Below are 20603 nucleotides of genomic sequence, written 5' to 3'. Positions count from 1 at the left end.
CTACTTGAGCAGCAGGAACCCTGGGGCACAGGAGGATCCACTCCCTTGCCTGAGGCCACACAGCGAATTAGGAGCAAAGTGCACTGAAAAGCCACAAGCATGGCAGCCCTGCCCCCTGCCTTCTGCCCAGGGCGCCCATTCACCACCAGGAGGAGACACAGGCCACAAGGGCAAACACAAAGGGAGAGAAGCCAGCAGGCTCCTAGACCAGCTGGGGAACTAGTTAGAAACCTCGCTAGCAGGATGCGCGCTGGGGTCCCTCACGCCACCGTCCCCAGGAACTCTTGTCCCCTTACCCTCCACCCTTCGAGGTGGCACAGGACACAGTACAACCTGCCTCACTCCCACTTTCCCGGGAGCAAGACCGGCAGGAGCGGCGCTGCACTAACGCAGGAGGTGTCAGCTCCTCTCCCGGAGAGGGGAGAGGGGGTGGGGAGCGTAGGACCGCCTTTCCCCGCGGCTCTCCGTAGGGAGTGACTAGACCCGGTGAGACCGACACAGAGAAGGCGACAACCGAGCCCCACGCCTTACCCCGTCCATGGCTTTCCTCCGAGGCAGAGTCTGGGACACAAACCCAGCTTCCCAGAGCTGGATCCTGGGGCCGAGGGAACCCTTTGTGGCGCCTGCGCCGGCCAGGGAGCAATCACTTTCCCGGGACACACCTGAGCCCAGGCTGCGCACCTGCCCCACCTGGGCGGCGGCTCCTCCCTCGCCCGGGGCTGGGGCCGGAGCAATCCCTTCGCTGGCGGGGCAATCCATGGCCCAGCTTCTCAAGACCAGGCGCCTGCAGGGGGGAAAGGGAGAGAGAGAGGACCCCCCGACCCCGTCCTGCCCTGGTGGGCAAGAGGCTCTCTCCCCACTGCTCCCCAGCAGGCACTCTCCAGGGGAGTTCACTGAACCGAGGCGGGGGAGTCAGTGTGGAATGGGGGCGGCAGGGCTCTTGTTAGTACATAACACTCAGCTGGACAATGTAATCTCCATCAATGACAGCCTTGGCCATCCCCGCCCATGGGGATAACTACAAAGGGGACAGAGCGTGCCTAAACCCCAGGGCGGTTTCCTGGAGGCCAGAGGGGGAGCGGCTATAATGGAGCATCAGTTTTTGGCCAGGCGCTGTCTAAGCATTAGGGTACATTGTCATACTTCGATCTGACCATAGCCCTGGGAAGGACTATTATCCCCATTTAAAAGATGAGGGAACTGAGCCTCAGAGAGACCTTATAACCCGCCCCTGGTCACACAGGTAAAAGATAGAAGCATCAGGATTTGAACCCAGGTCTGGCTGACTCTAAAGTGATTTTGTTTTTGCTTTTGCTTTTGTTTGTTCTGACAGCGCTGGTGCTGGAAACCCAACCCTCAGCTCCCAGTTCTCCCAGAGCGCACCCCGGTCCTGGGGGTTGGGAGCTGGCGCAGCGGGGAACAGTGCTGTGCCTACTGCCTGCCAAGGGCTGCCCCCACCCACCGGGGACTTTTCATACTTTGTCAGGGCCAAGCTGCTGACAAAGCTTCTCCTGCCCTGTGCAGGGGCGAGGAGGTGGTGGCAGGTGAGGAGAGCCCCCTGTGTGCCCGTTTCCTCTAACAGCTGGTCCCCATACCTGCTCATCACCACAGCTGCCAGGGAATCTATTAAGAATACAGGCTTCAACACGAGTCAGTTCTGGTCTAGGGCAGGGGTCCTCAAACTTTTTAAACAGGGGGCCAGTTCATTGTCCCCCAGACCGTTGGAGGGCCAGACTATAGTTTTTAAAAAAACTATGAACAAATTCCTATGCACACTGCACATATCTTATTTTGAAGTAAAAAAACAAAAATGCAAAAACACCCGCATGTGGCTCGCGGGCCGTAGTTTGAGGACGCCTGGTCTAGGGTCTGGGAATCTGGGAATTTAGCTTTTTAGGTCAGTGTGTTTGAATAATTAATGAGACAGCAAGATGTCATTAGGTGACCCAAAGTTAGAGTGATTACATTTTGAGAAATTTTTATTTTAGTATGTGTATATGTGTGATGACGTAAAGGCTCTATCTTGCTGTGTCATTAATGGTTTTGTCATTGATGGTTTCTCTCATTAATGGTTTTGTCATTGATGGTTTCTCTCCTTTTCTGAGCCATGATGTGCCATTTCATTTAAAAAATCCATGGCCAGCACACCCCACCACACTGACTTCATGACTCACAATTGGATCCACGCCGCCTTGTGGGCTCTGCTCATAATCAGAGTGGAGTCCATTCCTCCAAGCTAAACGACGAGGAGGCCAAAGGCGCCCTGTCACTTTCCGAACACCCCGTCCTCACTCCAGTCAAAGGTAAGGATGTCTTGTATACATTAGCAAGCAATATGATGAGGAATCCTCCCGCCGAAGCTCTGGTGAGAACTCAGAGCCCTGCTCCCAGCCCTAGCTGATAATTGGCTGTCAAATCCCCTTTGCTCTAAATGCAACGGCTCCCCCTGGTGGCTTCCGACCAACCTACAAATGCAGAGGGAGCTGGACCAGGGGGCACTGGGAGCTCTGTGCTTTTCATTTTGGCTCAGGAAAACTTACAATGGTAGGTCATAGGATGGAGCAGGCACTACTTATTGGTTAGCTCTTAGGCGGGGGATTGCAAAGTAGACTTAAAAACTGTGACTCTTGGAACTCTATAGGATTCCCTGATATGACCTTATGATCCTCTAGGTGCTAACCTCAGTTTCCCAGCTGTTTGCCTTGGGAATGCCAATAATCACCTGTGAGTGTATGTTCCTCATCTGTAAAACTAGGTAAGAGGGTTTGCAGTGTTGGCTTAGGGATTAATGTGCGTGAAAATTTCTCCAGTTTTTAGCACTAAACAGGCACCAAAAATTCAGTTCCTCTCTCCCTTTGCCTCTCCTCTCCCATTAACAGTGGCTGTGTCGGAGTCAAAACCCACATGCTCCACTTGGATGTACAAATGAAGTAGTGGTGTTTTACTTCCCCATAATGATCCCCATTTGCTGTAAGCCCCGGTCTCATAGTAGCAGGTCCTTGCATCTAGTTTCATATAAGGAGAACTCATGCATGCTTCCATGGGGAGAGGGCAGGGCAGATGGAACTGAATTTTTGATGCCTGTTTAGTGCTAAAAACTGTAGAAATTTTCACGCACGTTAATCCCTGAGACATGGTGGGGAGGGTTTAGGATGTGAAATTTGGGGTTTGACCTCAGTGTAGGGAGAGCTCATTATACTTAGGAATAAGTAATTCGACTGATTAAAGAAGTATGAGATCTTATACATCCTCAAGGTGCTTTGGTGGCTGGCTGCTAGTTCAGGCCAGGATGCCTCTCTGTGATCTTCACTTAATCATAGACCCAGAAATGCCCTGCCAGGAACAGAGCTCCAGACCTTGCAAACATCACCTTAGTTAGTCCTTATTTTGATCCTCATTTTTCCAGGTGAGGAAACCGAGGCACACACAAGGTAGGTCATGGTTCTGGGTAACACAGTTAGAAGGTGGAAGAGCAGACATGCCAGAGCCAACCCTCACAACCCCTCTGGTTGCTTCCATTTAAATTGTAGAGGAATGCAGAATAATCAACTCATAGAATCAGAGAGCATGAAGGGTTCTTGCAAGGATGTGTTTTTCCAAATCAATTTTGAAAGAAGTCAGTGAGGAAGCTTAGTAGATACCTGGGCTGAAGTTAGGCTCAAAATCTTCTAGACATTTCTGTCTTTCAAGCTCGTAGCCTCAGTTTGTTTCCCCTGGTCTTGGAGGATGATGTGGCACACTCTCCAGGAAGGCCCCTTCCATTCCTTGGCATACTGAGCAGTAGAAATCAGCATTTTCAGCATATTCTCAATGCTTCCAAACCTTACTTTCAGACTCAGATACTGCTTGTAGCTTTTCAGTGTTTCCATTCACGTCTGAGGCTTTTATTTCTTGGCAAACATATTGCTTACACTTTGCACCATAAGTAATCGTTTGTAGCAGAATACGCTGATGTACAACAGGATTTTAAAAATATCTGAAAATGGGAAATCACATGCATTCACCTCTTTCCAGCATAAACTTTAAGCGTTATATATTATCTGATGACAAAGCTGGAGCATGTAGATTGATTGTCAGAATTAGGATGGTGCTGCTGGAGTAACCTATTATTAATATTAAAATTATTATTGGTTACATTAATCATTTCTGAGGATTTCCAGTGTAACATGTAATTTATTTATGTATAATTTATATCCTGACTACTTTCAAAAGGGAGAGAAGGAAAGAGGAGAGGAAGTTAGATTTATTGAGAGCCTATTGTGTAATGAGCTACACAGGTTACATATATTTCCTTGGATTCCTCGTGACAATGTGGTGAGATAAGAGATGTTATCCCTACTTGACAAGTGAAGAAAATGAGGCTCAGGAAGGTCAAGGTAAATCCCCTGGACATGCAGAGGATAGCTTATTCTCCACTTGGACTCTGCCCTACCTCAATCTATTCTTCCTTCCTCCACTCCATGCTGTTTCCAGAAGGACTTGAAGGAGTGGACAATACAAAGCCAAGTAAACTAGGATGGCTAAGAGTGAAGATACTAGCCATGTAGAGGGCAGGACTGATGGGAAGGTAGGAAGGGATGGATAAATAGTGCCGAAATATGGGTTGATTACTTCAAGGTATACAATCATTTAAAGATAAATTACTTAAGGGTAAAATTATGTGAGTTCAAGAAAGGGTCTGTTTCCTTTTCACGCAGTTTGTGAAAACTATATCCAGCTCGTTTATCTTTTGCCTTGAAGGAAGCTCACATCTCAATTTTGTGCTTATCTAAGTAATCATCTTAACAATGTGTAATAAGAGCTCTCTGGAAGGATGCTAAGCAAGCATGACCAAGGCAAGTTGCTTTCCTGTTAGCATTCTGTTATCAACAATCTGAGGACCTACTTTGTGCCAAGTGCTGTGCTTGGATGTAGCAACCCTTTAGGTTCTTGAAAGGAAACTGTTTTCCTGTACTGATGCCAGTTACATTATGGATGAAGCACTCAGGTGAAGTATTAAGGTGTTTTCTGATCTGCTTATCTTGTCGAGATCAAAGGAAGACCACTCCTCTGTGTGAAGGAGGTGGATTTTCCTGGAAGTAGGGAGTCATTCCCAATATCAGTCACTCCCATTTCCCATCATCCAGAACAGTGGGCCCTTGGATGAAAAATTCAAAGTGGAACACCTCCCCCCTACTGTCACTCTCTCTTTGGGTCTTGTTTTTTTGGTTCTGGATGTCAAGGCATAGTAATAACACATGACCGCCATGATTGGGGTTTAGAGTACAAGGATATAGGAGTGATAGGTCTCTTCACAGAATCTACAGGTCAATTGGTATGTGATTATGAATCATAATTTGGGAAGCTGATTTCTTATGTATTTGGGAGCTTTATCAAAGAGTTAGAATTGCTTTCCTTGTGAGGAGTTAGGGAGGGATAGCTCTCCCCTCCACCCATGTACACATCCCCTTCTGTCTCTAACTGTTCCCCCTCAAATGCCATGCTTATGTTTTGTAGACTTAAGGCCCATGTGTCACCATTTCTGGGTGGTAGGGGTCAGATGGTCTCTGACATATCACTGTAGGACAGAAGTATGGCAGGCAGATGGTCCTATAGAAAACTCAAGCTAAAGATATATAAACTCCATTAAAAAAAAAAAAGCAAATTAGCAACTCTCTGTTTATTCTACATGCATCGTTCCTCCAATCTTTGGTAAAATGTAGCCTAGTTAGATATTGAACTTCAGCTCTGGTGTAGTGAAAACAGTGTCCTCTGAGGTCACTGGCTGCAGTATTGGTCAATGAGAAACTCCCCAGGGCTGAGGAGTCTGGAGGAAAGGGCATAGAACACTCAGGTATCTGAGACACAGCTTCCTCTCCTCATATGTTGGGGGATATGGAGGTTATTTTATTAAGGGAGATAAGATGCACAGAAAAAAAAATTCACCAAATACCAGTTCCTTTTTCTTTTCTTGGGTATATGAGAAGACTATTTCCCAACCTCCCTTCCTCCCTTGCAATTAGATTTGGGTATATGACTAGGGTCTGGCCAATGGAATGTGGGAAGAAGTAATGACTTGGCCTGGGGAGCTTCTAGCACTTCATCATTCCTGGGCTCACAGTGCTATTTCTTTCCTCTGGATATTTGCTTATCCCATTTCCTCTATCTGGAATGCTGTCCCTGGCACCCACCTGCCACCCACCTGTCCATTCCTCCTTAACCTCCCAGAGCTAGTGCAGGTGATGCTGGCATCGAGCCTTTCCCAATGACCACAGGGAGGGTGATTTACTCAATCTTCTGTCCCCGCAGTTCCCTCATCATTTATCTCATAACCCAACTGGACTACACTACTGGTCCTGTTTCCGTCCATGTGACAACATCTCTGAGTCTTCTATAAACTCATCGCTGCCCCTGGGATTTCTGAGGATCTTCCCAAAGGGCTTCCCAGGTGCCCACACAGCAAGCTATCTGGCAGCTGAAGTCACCACGTGGCATTCACCATGTCTTCCTTTCCAGCCCTGGCTGCTCCCTGCAATGTCTAGGGCCCACAAAGATATTGGAGGAGCCTCCCTACTGCTACCAGGGTGCCCATCATAACAACACTGGTGTCCTTGGCTTACTTTGCACCGGACAAGGTATGAAGAACTTTTTGTGCATAAACTCCCAACTGATTCAACCCATCAACCTGCCATTGTCCCTCTGCCCCCGTGTTTGTCCCCAACAAGTAGACAGTGGGGACCTTGAGGGCAGGAATTGGTTCTGACTCATCCTTATCTTCTATATTTAACTCAGTGCTAGGCCTTCAATAAATGCTTCCTCAATAAATGTGCTACCTTTCAGGTGAGGTTTCATTATGCTGTACTGTTTTCTTTTCTCACTTCAGTGCTAAGCTTCTTCTCAAAAGCTAGCCAGCTTCAGTTACAGCCAAGCCCCTGAGGGGTAAGGTGATCGGAGAGATGTGAGGGGCAGGAAGGGGCAGAAAGGCGGGCTGTACCATCCTCTTCACTGTAGCAGCAGCTTTAACCTCACCATTCCCAAGTCCCTTCCAAATGGATTCATTTGGCCTCCAAACCATGGAAATAAAATAATGCTCTGGGCAGCACTGAGGAGACCATCCGGCCGTGTGCAGGCCTCATGCACAGGGGAACGTTTCAGTAGCCAGGCTAATACTCAGATCTTCCACTTTGGCCACGGATGTGAATCTTCCTTTTATCTGCAAATTGCACTGGGCTCTGAGAATAGCTGTAAATTGGCCTGGCTCTTGCTTAAGTCACATATCAAACCTGAAGAGCAGAAAGATAATGAATCCTTCACCATTGTGCTATGGGTCCTGGCCAACACCCTCAATTTTTGGATTCTGTAACTGTTCTGAGCTTGATGATCTCACTCCATACCCAATGTCCTCACCATCTGTCAGGTACCAGGATGCCATGCTGGATCCGAGTGTAGGTCAGCTTGAACAAGGGGTTTGGGGTTGGGAATCCAGCTAAAAAAAGTGGATAGGGCTTGAAAAAAATAAATCTTTTGGCCATAGAAGGAAAAATATATTGGTAGGAAGTGCCATGAAAGTATCTTAGAAAGTGGAAATAAAAAAAAAAATCTATGTATGAGCAGTAACCATGGTGGTCTATTTATCCAACCATTCTCAACTGCTGGATGGGGAGGTGAGCTGATGTATCAGTCAGGGTCCAATGAGAGAAGCAGAACTCTAAGCATTTGAAAACAGGAGATTTAATACAAAGAATTGGTAATACCTGGGATGGCAGAGCTAAGGGACCAAAGTGGGGACTGTCAAGAAACCCAGAGATTAGCAACAGCTGGGAGCCACTAGACTGGAGGGACAAAGAAGAGGGATGTTATCAGGACCTGGGAATCACTCAGAGGAAACTAGAACCACAGAGAGAGAGAGAGAGAGAGAGAGAGAGAGAGAGAGAGAGAGAGAGAGAGAGAGAGAGAGAGAGAGAGAGAGAGAGAGAGAGAGAGAGAGAGAGAGAGAGAGAGAGAGAGCGCGCAATGGCCACTGGCACATATACTCCTGAGGCTCTAGTCTAGAGAAAGGAGAAAATACCCTGGCTTCTCCTGTCCTCCCACCCTTCAGTCCCCTCTCTGTGCCTCCCATTGGCCAAACCCAGGCAGAGCGACTAACACAGGAGCCTGGGTCATGCAGCCTGCAGGGGTCCAACTCCTCACCACACAGAGAAGTGCAGGGCCAAGGGTGAAGAATGGGTCTGTGGCAGTCTCTCCCAGGCCAAGCATGAGTAAGAAATAAAAATATTGCAAGAGAACGAGGAAGTGCTATAATAGACTTTTTTTTTTTTAAGCTCCAAGATAAAAGAAAGAGCAACAGAGTCCTTCCTCTTGTGGAGGAGAAGGGTTAGGAAAACTCCTTGGAGGAGATGACAGGTGGCTGGGTCATGTGTGAGGTGGGAAAGTATGACATGAAGGCAGGGAGAAGGGCACTTCTGGACAGGCAAGGGCATGAGCTGAACCACAGCTTCCGGAGGGGTCTTGGCATCCCCAGGGAGCAGAGAGAGCTTTAGCCTGGCAGGAGTGCAGGGCCCGTGGGCAGGAAAGCAGCCCCAAAGAGGCCACAGCAGCACGCAGGGGTGGCTCAAGGCCTGGAGGGCGCGCTGTGTTCTGATTTAGCGTGCAGTCTGGGGGATTCAGCTGTGGGGCGACTGCACAAGGGCGGTAATCAGATCACCTTGGTTGTAGAGAAAGAGTATAATTCCCTGGGATCCTCTCTTCTTCCACTACACAATGTAAAACTCAGGTGCCTCCTGAGTGCTCATTCTTTACCATTTATTCAAAATATCTTTTTGGAATTCTCCATTGACAATTGTCTTCAGATCCCACGATACGTTATTTAAAAAGACAAATCTTTGCTTTGGAGGATAGATTCAATTTTTTTAAAGCCTTACAGTGGATTGGGGATCAAATCAGATGCATAATGTGGTCAATCAAGCCACTATACTTTTTTGGTTAAAACTGAGGTGTAATTAATACAATTTGAGCTACGGTTACATTGAAATATGAATACCACCTCTCTAGGTGAATGCTCAGAAGAGCAACTCTTATTCAGATATCTAAGCAGTCCATTTAAAAATCAGTTGCATTATTTTATGATTTACTTTAGGCATATGAAGAGTGAATGAAAAGAACAGTCCCTCCCACTTGTGGAACATCTTATGCTTCCTAAAACACATGTACAACATCAAAGGGAAATACAAAGAAATAAACAGGGGAAAAGAAAGCAGAAGAGCAAGAAACTAAATTATTCTTAGGAGACTTTTTTTTTTAACACTGCACTGTCAAGAGAGACAGAAAGTCATATCTGAGTATATTTCAAGAAGTCAATATCTGAAGCTATTTTAGGAAACTCATTGTTAGAGGTTAGGAAACTGGAAACTATAATGTCCAGTTAACGTGCAGATTTCTGAAAGGTGGGTGGTCATTTTGAGTGATCACAAAATAACATTTATCAGCTATTCCTGCAACTTGTTAATTGCTTCTTGGAAAAATAAACATACCAATTGTAGCACATACTTTTAGTAGTCTATTGAGCATTCATTTTCTCCTGCTCGCTCTTTCTCCTGCTTAAAAACATTCTTTAAACACACACACACACACACACACACACACACACACACACACACACGTGCTCTCATTCTTTCCCCACAAGCCTATGTAGTTTAAGGAAAGCGGAGGCCACACCTAGCTCCAGGTCCCGATTGGCTGGTCATCAGCATATGCTCTCCACCTCAACGAGGTGATTGGTTCATGGGTGAGCATGTGATCTAAGCCAGTCCAATCAGAAGAATCAGAGGATTCCCTATTAGAATGTTGGGATGAGATTTCCTCTTGCTCTCAAGGCAGACTGAAACATGCAGTAGCATGCTGGCAGCTATCTTTGACTATTAGGGGAGTTAGTTTTAGAATGAAGCTTACAAGGCAGAAGAACAGTGGAGACATTCAAAGAACCTGGGTCCTTGCGCCTCTGGATGGATTAAACCAGCCCTCAGGTTTTATGTACACTTGGAGTTTCTAGCTCTGGGAGCCAATAAAATCCCCACTTGGTTTGCCAGTTAGAGTTGGGTCTTCTTTTTCTTGCAATAGAAACCTGTGTGATAACAATGAAAATACCCTTTCAGAATGAAAACATAGCTTATGTGAGGCACAATTGCTTTTTAAGCAGCATTTATTGAGCCCCGAGTCTGTGCCAAATATTTCCACATAGATTATTTCATTAAATCTTCATACATCATCCCTACTTATAGTTGTGGAAACTGTGGCTCAAAGAGGTGAACTGATTTGCTTTAATAGTCAGAGCAATTAATGCTGGCTATGACAACAAATAGCCCTCATTTCTCAATGGCTTAGCATCTATATTTATTTCTTGCTCATGTTACAGTTTGAGGAGACCCAGGAGGCTGGTCTGGGTAAGTGTCCCCTAAGTGATGACTATGGATTCAGCTCACTGCCTTTGTATGACCCTGACCTCTTGGACTATTTTGTTTCCATTGGTGTGCACACAGAGACAGAGAGTGTGAACAATCACTAGGGATGCTGTAGGGTAAGGCCTGGAGTGTTGTATCATTCCATCTACACCCCATTGGCCAGAACTCATTACGTGGCTCCCAATTGCAAGGGAGGCTGGGATATACAGTCTCTCAGAGTTGCTATCTGTCGCCTGTGTAGGGCCACCACAGCTTGTCAGGGGAGCCAGGATGCTAAGCTAAGCATTGCATTTTCATGGCCTTCTAATTCTCCTGCTCCTCCCCTGCCCCAACTTCCCTCACCCTATACACATTTACATTTTGTTAATCCCCTCAGTAATCAGTTACCTAGCTTATGTAAAGGTCAATTTGTATTTTTTCCTCGGTATTTGCTTAAGGAGAGAAGTAATTCGTAGCTTCCCTAATATTTGATAGACCACAGAATCTGTTACTACCTCCGAGAAGTGTTCGCTGCATAATAACGTGTATGAGGGACTGATCATTTACTTATCCTCAAAGCTGATGGACTTTATAGGGAGGAGTGCTCTGTAATGCAGATATAGCTGTGAAGAATAAATCAAATTTCTCTGTGTACTTAGGGGAGAAAGAATTATTCAAATGCTGCGCCTGCAGCTTCAGGTCACTTTACTGAGTCTGCAATCCTGCTCATGGGCCACCAGGAGGAGCACTCGGCCCATCCCTGCACAGTCAGCTATATTTAGAGGCTGCTTCTAGCCCCGAGGAAGAGGCCGGAGAAATAAAAGACCCTGATATATCTGTATTTTTCAAATCAGACCAGCTTATAAATTATTTGTGAGTCCAATAAAAGGCAATTATTAACATTTCCTACTATTTCAAGAGTAATATATTCTATGTTAGAAAAAGATTCAATTTATTCTCCGGTTATGATTCAGACAATGGAAATAGGAAGCAACCACAACCAAAGAAAAAAGATTGTAATCCTATGTAAATCTCTGTCTTTAAAACTCCAATCAGAAGATGTGAATTCTGGCCCTGGTGGGCATGAAGTACTTGCCCTGAGGCAGTGGAATTTGATGGGATTGGGGAGGTAGCTGGAGGTGTGTGTGTGTGTGTGTGTGTGTGTGTGTGTGTGTGTGTCCACACAACTACTTACTTTTTCCCAGCACAGGGGAGGTAAACCAGAATACCCTTCTCCAAGCTATTGAATAATGAGCATTACAGAATTATTTTAGGAAGTATAGTGTTACTAGTAGCCCGTTTGCACGAAGATTCGTGCAATAGACCTTCATTCACCTGGCTGCCTGCACCAGTTTTCTGCCAGCACCGGGGACCCAGGCCTTGGCTGTGGCCACCGCCTTCTGCCTTTTTCAGGGTCGGGGCTTGGCCCCGGGCAGTGGCCTTGGGCTCGGCCGCACCCAACATCCCTGCTAAGGATCGCAGGAGCCGACCCCCAGTGGTTTCCTGCGATCCTTGCAGGCTCCCCGCTGGTGCCCAAGGCCGGGAAAGCCTCAGGCGGCTTTCCGGGCCTTGGGCTCGGCCGCACCCAGTGTCCCTGCTACCGATTGCAGGAGCCGACCCCCTGGTTGTTGCCTGCGATCCGTGCAGGCTTCCTGCTGGTGCCCAAGGCCGGGAAAGCCTCCACCCCGAGGCTTTCCCGGCCTTGGGCTCTGCCACACCCCAACGTCTCTGCAACGGTTTCCTGGTGGGCGTGGTTGGTGGGCGTGGCTTGGTTGGTGGGCGTGGCTTGGGCGTAGCGAAGGTGCGGTCAATTTGCATGTTGGTCTATTATAAGGTAAGATTATTTCCAGCTCTAAAGACATGCAATATCATGGAGCTCAGAAGATGCTGGCTTTCATCACCAGGCTGTGGTGTTAAAAAGATCCCTGCTGCCCTCTCCAAGCAGTCAAGGAGCAGACTCCTTCACTAAGCAGCAGCCTGGGGTAATGGGACAAGCATGGGACAAGAGAGACAGAGCCTGAACCCTTCCTTTGTGAGGCAGTACAAGTGAGACTTTGGACAACTTACTCAGCCTCTCTGATCTTCAGTTTCTACTATACTCATCTCACAGAACGAATGAAAAGATGGAATGAAATGGTTTACATGAGTACCTGGCACATCATGGGTGGCCAATAAATATTAATTTTCTTTGATAATATTAACTTTCTTTGTTTTCTTAAAGAGGGTCTCTCCACAGTGTGGCTTGGGTTTCCTCGCAGTAGGGTGTCTACGTGTAAAGAGCAGATGGCCCCACAGACAGGAAGTGAAAGCTGTCCATTCATGAAGTCCTGGACCTGAAACTGGCACAGCACCAGTTGTGTCATATTCTATCGGCCAGAGTCCAGATTCAAGGGCCAGGGACATAGATCCCATCTCCCCCTCCCCCGGTAGTGGAAAGAGTATCAGCAAGTTGTAGGATCATGTTTTAAAATGGCCATGTCTGCCCTCTGGCTACAAATTAGTTACATTTATTCCACATGCTAACTATTCTCAGCACCTCTCAATACCCCCCAAAATCTCATCCCATGATGGTGATAGATTCAGGCTGGAGGTTTAGGATCTTGTCATCTATGCAGGTCCAGGTGTCCATGAGGCTCCTTGGATACACGCCTCAGATACCGCTCCTTGATCAGAAGTCCTGTCAACTAACAAGACAATTCATCTACTTTCACATATGATGATGAGACCACCCCAATCATCAGAGCAGCAACGTCCAGCAGAGGGCAGGCTGTGGTGTCAGTCTGGAGGGAGATGTCTTATAGAAGCCTAGTGCCATGGACTGAGCACAGGTGTGATGATAGATGATCTGGCTGCAACTCTAGGCTCTATCATTGGTTTTATGGGTGGTAATGAATAGGTCACTTTATTTCTTATTTTATTTTGTTTTTTAATATAGAAACATCAATGATGAGAGAGAATCATTGCACTGTTGCCTTCTGCACGCCCCCTACTGGGGATCAAGCCTGCAATCTGGGCATGTGCCCTGACTGGGAATCGAACCGTACCTCCTGGTTCATAGGTCAATGGTCAACCACTGAGCAACACTGGCCAGGCAATAGATCACTTTAATATTCAGAATCTCAATTCCCTTTTCTTCAAACTGGGAATCACAATCTCTACTCCAGAGAGCTGATGTGAAATTTAACAGAGGTATCGTGTATGCTGGAAACAGGCATATACCAGGTCTTTAATAAAGGAGAGTTGCATTTGACATCTGAGATCTGCAAATAAACTGGACATGATATTTATTTCACCAAGTGGATGAAAGACTCAAAGTATATGAAAGGGATTTGTAAACTGTGAGGTTTTATGAAAGAACTAGAGGCCCGGTGCACGAATTTGTGCACAGGTGGGGTCCCTCTGGGTGGCCTGCGGGGAGCAGGCCAAAACCCACAGTCCAACGCTGCCTGCAGCTCCTACCTGCTGCTCCCGCTCATCCTGGCCCCACTGCGCCTGCCATGGGTTCACGCCCAATCAGTCCCAATCGGGAGAGGCCCGTGCCACCGCAGCAGCCCTTGCCAGCCATGAGCCCTGTATCTGGCACTCTCCCGAGGGGAGTGGCCTGTGGGATTGGGCCGAAACTGGCTCTCTGACATCCCCTGAGGGGTCCTACATTGTGAGAGGGCATAGGCCAGGCTGAGGGACCCCATTGGTGCACAATCGGAGGCCGGGGAGGGACTGTGGGAGGGCTCCAGGGCATGTCCCACCCATCTCACTCAGTCCTGATCAGCTGGACCCCAGCAGCAAGCTAACCTACCGGTTGGAGTGTCTACCCCCGGTGGTCAATGCATGTCATAGCGACTGGTTGACCAGTCAACTGTCTTCCCCCTAGTGGTCAGTGCACGTCATAGCAAGTGGTTGAGCGGCCTTAGCATATCATTAGCATATTACGCTTTGATTGGTTGAACAGTTGACCGGTCATTGGACGACCAGACACTTCGCATATTAGGCTTTTATTATATAGGATAATATGTGTGTTTGTTTCTTTTCTTAATGCTCAGTCAAGGCCCACCATCAGCAGGGTGGGGTCCCCTCTCCCTGGGGCTGGTGACCCTTTGGTCTCTGAGGCAGAGCTGCTGGTTGGACATCAGTCAAAAGTCATTAGACTTTTCCTTTCCTTTTAAGCTTGCCTTTGTCCTGAAGTCACCAGATTTCATCTACATGGGATCACAGGCACATGCAATAATCCAGCTTTTTGGTTCAGAGAAGATTTCTGGAACGGATGAGCAGACTAATCTGGCCTGGGGCCAACAGGTCAGCTACCAGGCGTGGTAGCTTGGCTTCTGCTTCTGGGAGACAATGATGAAGCAAAATGAGTATGGGTTTAGAATCAGGCAGACCAGGGTTCAAATCCCGACACTGTCTCTTCTTGACTGAGTGATGACAAGAAAGGTCCGTCATCCACAGAATCCTCTGATACTTCATCTGATAAATGGGGACATGATCAGTCCGGCTGACAGAGTTGCTGTGAGAAGGCACCAAGGCAATGCATGCAAAGAGCTCATTCAATGCCCGATGCAGAGGCAGTGCCAGACAGATGTTGCTTTAGTATTATTGGAAGAACGCGGCATAATAATATCCACCTACTCAACTGGCATGAGGATTGGATGAATTGCATACAGAACTCTTCCACAGAGCTAGGCTTGCACAAAGTTCTCAGGAAATGTTAGTTGCTCTTGTTGCTGCCATCAGTAATTTTAATTTTAGCAATAAAAGTGTTGATCACATGACTAAACTAATATTCCTTGAAAATTTTTACAGGCTAGAAGACAAGGTTTAAATTATACACATAAACACACACACACACATTCAAATACCATTTGAAAGATTTCTCCTGCAAAAGCTAGGCATATAAGCAATAGATTGGCACGGAGCAAGGAAAGAAAAACAATGAGAAAGGGAAAGGGAGCCATATTGAGACCAATGCCCACACTTGATCAATGGTCCAGGTGGAGGAGTACACAGTGAATTTTCCACTTTGCAAATGATACCAATTATTTTAGGCAGAGAGAAATACTAAGTTGAGCAGAATTACTAAACCATTGGAACTAGGGGTATAAAGCATAGTTGGTTGTACTTATTTTCCAGTCACTGTCTTTAGCTAAGCTCTGTTCAAATCCCCTTCCTCACATCTTACTGGTAAATGCCCAGCTTTCTGTTTGCATTCAGCAATTAGGAAAGATCAATCTAGTGTTTTAACTTCCTTGTCCCAACCATACTCCTCTTGGGTCCCTACTTAACCTGCTTGCATGGGCTATTCCAGCGAGTCTCCTGCCTTCCAAAACTAGGAGAGAAGCAGGCATCTAAGTTCCTGAATGTCAAAGGCACCTCTTGCAAGAACTTTCTTACCATGTTCCTGTCATATCAGCACGGCCCTAGGCTGAGACCACAGATTCCATAATGCAATAGCAGACGGGCGAATAAAATGCTGTAGTGTTTAGCTGTTGTTACATATGGTGCATAGCAACTATGACAAAACTCTGGTTTAAACCACATTTTCCCCCTCACAGACCTGTGATCAGCTAAGCAGCTCTGCTTCAGGCGTGGCAGCTAGCCTGAGTCTGGATCTGGTTGAGCAACTCTCATTCAAGAGAGTTTAGGGAAATGACCAAAAAAAATATAAAAAAATAAAATGAGTAGTAGAAGAGGAGAAAGAAAAATTCAATGTCATATTTTGTTGCTGACTCAGCTACTCAAATACAATTGTGTGATTTCAGTAATACAGAAGGTGAATATATACAGACCTTGAAGGATACAAGCTTGAATATACCTGAGGGTGTGCAGGCCGGTTGAGCTGTTCTGTCCCATGTGCCTCCTCTCCTCCAGGACTGGAGGGCCACCCAGGGCATATCCTTCTCATGGCAATAACAGAGATATAAAAGGCCTCTCTAAGAATTATGCCCTCATTCAACTAAGTCAAAAGGCAGGAAGGGAAATGAGGATTCTCCTTGCATACCTTGTTCATGTCATCAGGGTAGAAAGACTTCCTCAGAAGTTACCAACAGATTCCCTCGGCAGCTCCTCTGACAGAAACAGGGTCCCAGCCCTGACCGGTTTGGCTCAGTGGATAGAGCGTCAGCCTGAGGACTGAATGGTCCCAGGTTCAATTCCAGTCAAGGGCATGTACCTTGGTTGCGGGCACATCACCAGTAGGGAGTGTGCAGGAAGCAGCTGAATCGATGTTTCTCTCTCATCGATGTTTCTGACTCTTTATCCCTCCCCCTCTCCCTTCCTCTCTGTAAAAAAAATCAATAAAATATATTAAAAAAGAGAAAAGAAACAGGGTCCCAAATGCATCTTTCAGAGAATCCCTGGAAAAGGGCAAGATATGAGTTATAATGGACTTAGAAAATGCTTGTTCAGTGGGTAGATTCTTATACAAATGAGTAATCCTTCTTTAGGTTCCAACATCACTTTTAGGAATGAACAAAAAAGCATACCCAGGTTTAGGGAAATGACCAAAAAATGAGTAGAAGAGAAGAAAGAAAAATTCAATGTCGTATTTTGTCGATGACTCAGCTACTCAAACTCAATTGTGTGATTTTAGTAATAGAGAGGGTGAATATATGCAAAGCTTGAAGGATACACCAGCGCTTCCCTAATATGGGGGTTCTTATTTCATACACAACAAAATAAAGGCAATTGCAGTGAAGAACTTAATAATAATAATAATAATATGTTATAAATAGCTAATAATAATAATTAGCTACTACTAATACTTAAGTAGTACAAACTAAGTGTCAGGCACATTTCTAACTGCTTTACATAGATGAATTCATTTATGTGCTGCTTCTGATGACTGATGTGGCCAACTGCCTGTAACAAACCACCCATCCTGATACTGACACCCACCCTTGTGTGTTCCCCTCCCACACTGGTCTGGGATTGGCCATGAAACTTGCTTTGCCAATGGGTCAGTAGCAAGCGTGACCTAAGCAGAAGCATTCTCTCTTGGAAGTCAGTGGCTGGGCTGGAACATGGCCTAGGTTAGACTCCTGCATGACAAGAGGCCGTGTGGAGAGGAACCCTGAAGGGGAAGAGGCCATCATGCACATTCCAGCCCCAGTTGAGCCCTTGGCTGAATGCAGCCCATGCGTGACCTTCTACAAAATCCTGAGAAATAAGAAATCAAAGTTGTCTTCAGACACTGAACTTTGGGACCGTTTGTTACACAGCAATAGAAATGGAAATATTTGGTACAACAAATGTGTGTAAATTTCTTGGACACTTTACATGGAGAACTTTCTTTTCCTTTCTTATTATTTGGGATCAGCCAGAAAAGCTAAGGGGATGACTGTGAGCCTCATAGGGTTCATTCATTCATTCGATAAATATTTAGAGGTAGTGTTTTGGGCACCAGGGACATTGCAGCTTGCACAGCCCTGCCTTTATGATGCATACAGTTTATGACAGGGACTCACCCTCCTTGATGCCCAATAAAAAGATGAGTAGAGCTCCCCCAACTATACCATTTCTTCATAACCTACTATATATCTGCCTCCCATCTGAATATGACTTCAATGTGCTTGTGATTCCAAAGACAGGGAGACTAGGCAGACTTTAAAGTCAGAATAACTTGGCCTGAAATCCTCTCTCCCTCCTTCTTCTGGTCTCAGTTTCCTCATCTCTGGACTGGGTATTAGAATTTTCATCTATAATTAAAAATAATGGTTAAAAAAAGATAAAAGAAGAATTCTCATCTACAGCAACTGTAAAGATGACAAGCAGAGCACAAGTGCTCCTAAGTGTTAGAGTTCCTCCTTCTACCCCACACATGGAAAGCCTCCATCCAATTTCAGGGCAATTTCAATGGGAGGGCTGGTCAGGGCATCAGGGCTGCTCCCCTCTCATTTTCTAGGACGCTGATGCTGACGGGAGTTTTGAGCCTAGCTCTCCTGCATGTTCTACACCTGCCCGACTCCCTGACCCTTTGCACAGGGAAGCTGAGGCTGTGATCCTTGACGCTGTCCCCTCGCCCACAGAGCTTTGCCAAAGGCTCTTAGGTACATTATCTCAATTACTTTTTCCAGCAGGCCTGCGAGGTAGGTGTTCTCAGCCTCATTTTACAGTTGAGCTACCTGAGGCTCAGAGAGCTGAAGGGACTATTGCAAGGTTACAAAGAAAATGAGTGGCTGAACTTGCCTTGACACCTGGGAGCCCTATGTCCTGCCTTAGGCTCTTTCTAGTTTCTTTGCGAGGCCTCCCTACTGCACCCCCACACCACCCCCCACCCACACCATCCCCATGCGCCATGCTCTGTCACAGAGATGCTTGAGACATGAAACCCACAGCATTCTCAAGAAAGGGAGGCACGCAGGATTATTTTCTTGCAACTGTGTGCGTAGGAGGCATTAGCATTCACCCAGGAGCCGCTGAAATCCACTCAGCTGGAACTGAGACTGGCGAGAGGGGCCTGACCAAATTTGTTTACAGTAGGCTAATCGGGCTCTGTCTCCCCCTCCACACAGCCTGGCTTTGTGAGAGCAGAGACAGTCTAATTACAGACTGACAGCCCAGAGTATCTCGTGGGAGTACAAGTCCTGAATAAAAGTATTGAGAGAGACTTGAACAGTTGGAAATATATATCCATATTTGTTTCCTAGTCCTGTCGTGCTAAAGGGGTGCCTTAGATAGGGATTACAGAAGGATAAAGTTTCAGACTGGAGGAGGCAGTGGTGGATGCACCAGCTGTCAGGCGTGGACACTGAGGTCCAGAGAAGTCCAGGGACTGTCCCAAGGTCGTGCAATGCAATCCTGTAGAGTTCGGCATATGAATCTAGAGGTCTGACTCTGGAGCTTCTGAGTTCCCACCATGCCCTCTTGTCCCCAAGCATTTCCCCGGGTGTGTCAGGTGCATGGAGTTCCAGTCCCTGGGAGTCAGTCTCAAAGCTGGTTTCTCTGCCTCCAGCCTCAGCCTTCTCTGGTCCGTTCTCCATGGTCCCCCAGACTGCAACATAGAGGTCTGACCAGGGGCTCTGCTGCTTCACCTTCAGTAGCCCCTCCACATCCTTAGAGATGGAATAGAAATCTTAGTCTTGGCAACAAAAAGCCCTTTGCTGTGGCCTTTGCCTGTCCTGCTGTCTTTCCCACCAGAGAGCTGGTTGATCCCCAAACTGGCCGTGTCTCTTTGGTTCTTCGTGGTTTTGTTCATGCTGTTTCATCTACCTGGAATGCCTTTTCTTCCTCTCTCTGACTAAAGAAACTTCTATCTGCCCACCTGCCTCCTTCAAAGCCCAAATCCCAGATGCTCACAGTGTGGGCCCCTGCAGATCCCTATGGCACTCCATCCGGGCATGGCACCGTGATGGCAGGGACTGTGTTCTCATCTCTGAGTGTTTAGTGCCCACCACAGTCCCTAACCCAACCCCTGATAGAATGACTATGATAACTAATTGGTTACAGCGTGCAGCAACTTTGTGACATAGTAGTGAACAAAATGGTTTTGGTCAGCCTCCGAGAGCTTATATTTTGATTGATCAGTCTGTGGATCACTGTGGGTTTGAGGACTGAAGGCCACAATATCTTTCAGAAGCCTCTCCGACGCAGTAAGTGCCTAGGACCTGATAGCATAAAGATGCCCCAAACACACAGAGAAATGGCACACACATAGGTCTACTGTGTCAGTCTCTCAGTGACCCTGACCCCCCTACTGACTCCTCAAATGGCACCTGAGCCCCAGTTGTGAACGAGCCTCCACCTGCTCAGCCCCAGAGGGTGTTCTGGAACAGAGAGGGCAGGAATGAGAGGATTACAAAGAGAGACAGTGTCCATCATGATCAGGCCTGCAAATGCTTGTTAATTCATGTACATTCAACAAACATGTATGAGTCATTAGGTATGTATGTGTCTATGTATATGTGAAATATATGTATGAAATTACCATCAAACCCATTATGCAGGAGGAACAATTAAGGCAGAGTGGTGCAATCACTTGTCCAAAGTTGCACAGTTGGTTAATGGTGGTGCTGGGATCTCAGTCCAGATTTGTTAGAGTAAAAGGTACCATCTTCCTACTGCGTTGCATAAAACACAAGTATGGAACACCTGCTATGTGCCAGCACTTGGGACACATGAAATTCCCAGTGGGACACTGGTGGGGAATGGAGGAGAGAATGCTGTGCGGGGAGGTTCCCATGGACACTGGTTAAA

General features: G+C 46.7%; 1 protein-coding gene across 1 annotated transcript in view; it reads right to left on the bottom strand.

The window, feature by feature from the left end:
* FYB2 (FYN binding protein 2) overlaps window positions 1–759 on the bottom strand; it is a gene marked incomplete at its 5' end in the record, with an annotated part of 111286 nt that extends 110527 nt beyond the window's left edge. The window contains one exon of the mRNA XM_079777376.1: window positions 532–759. Within this exon, the coding sequence (XP_079633502.1) occupies window positions 532–759 (228 nt within the window). The remainder of the gene's footprint in view (window positions 1–531) is intronic.
* Between the last annotated feature and the right edge of the window lie 19844 nt (window positions 760–20603).

This window comes from Cnephaeus nilssonii, assembly GCF_951640355.1.
Source record: "Cnephaeus nilssonii genome assembly, chromosome: 7".
Taxonomy (NCBI): domain Eukaryota; kingdom Metazoa; phylum Chordata; class Mammalia; order Chiroptera; family Vespertilionidae; genus Cnephaeus; species Cnephaeus nilssonii.
This window is presented reverse-complemented; position numbering and strand designations above follow the sequence as displayed.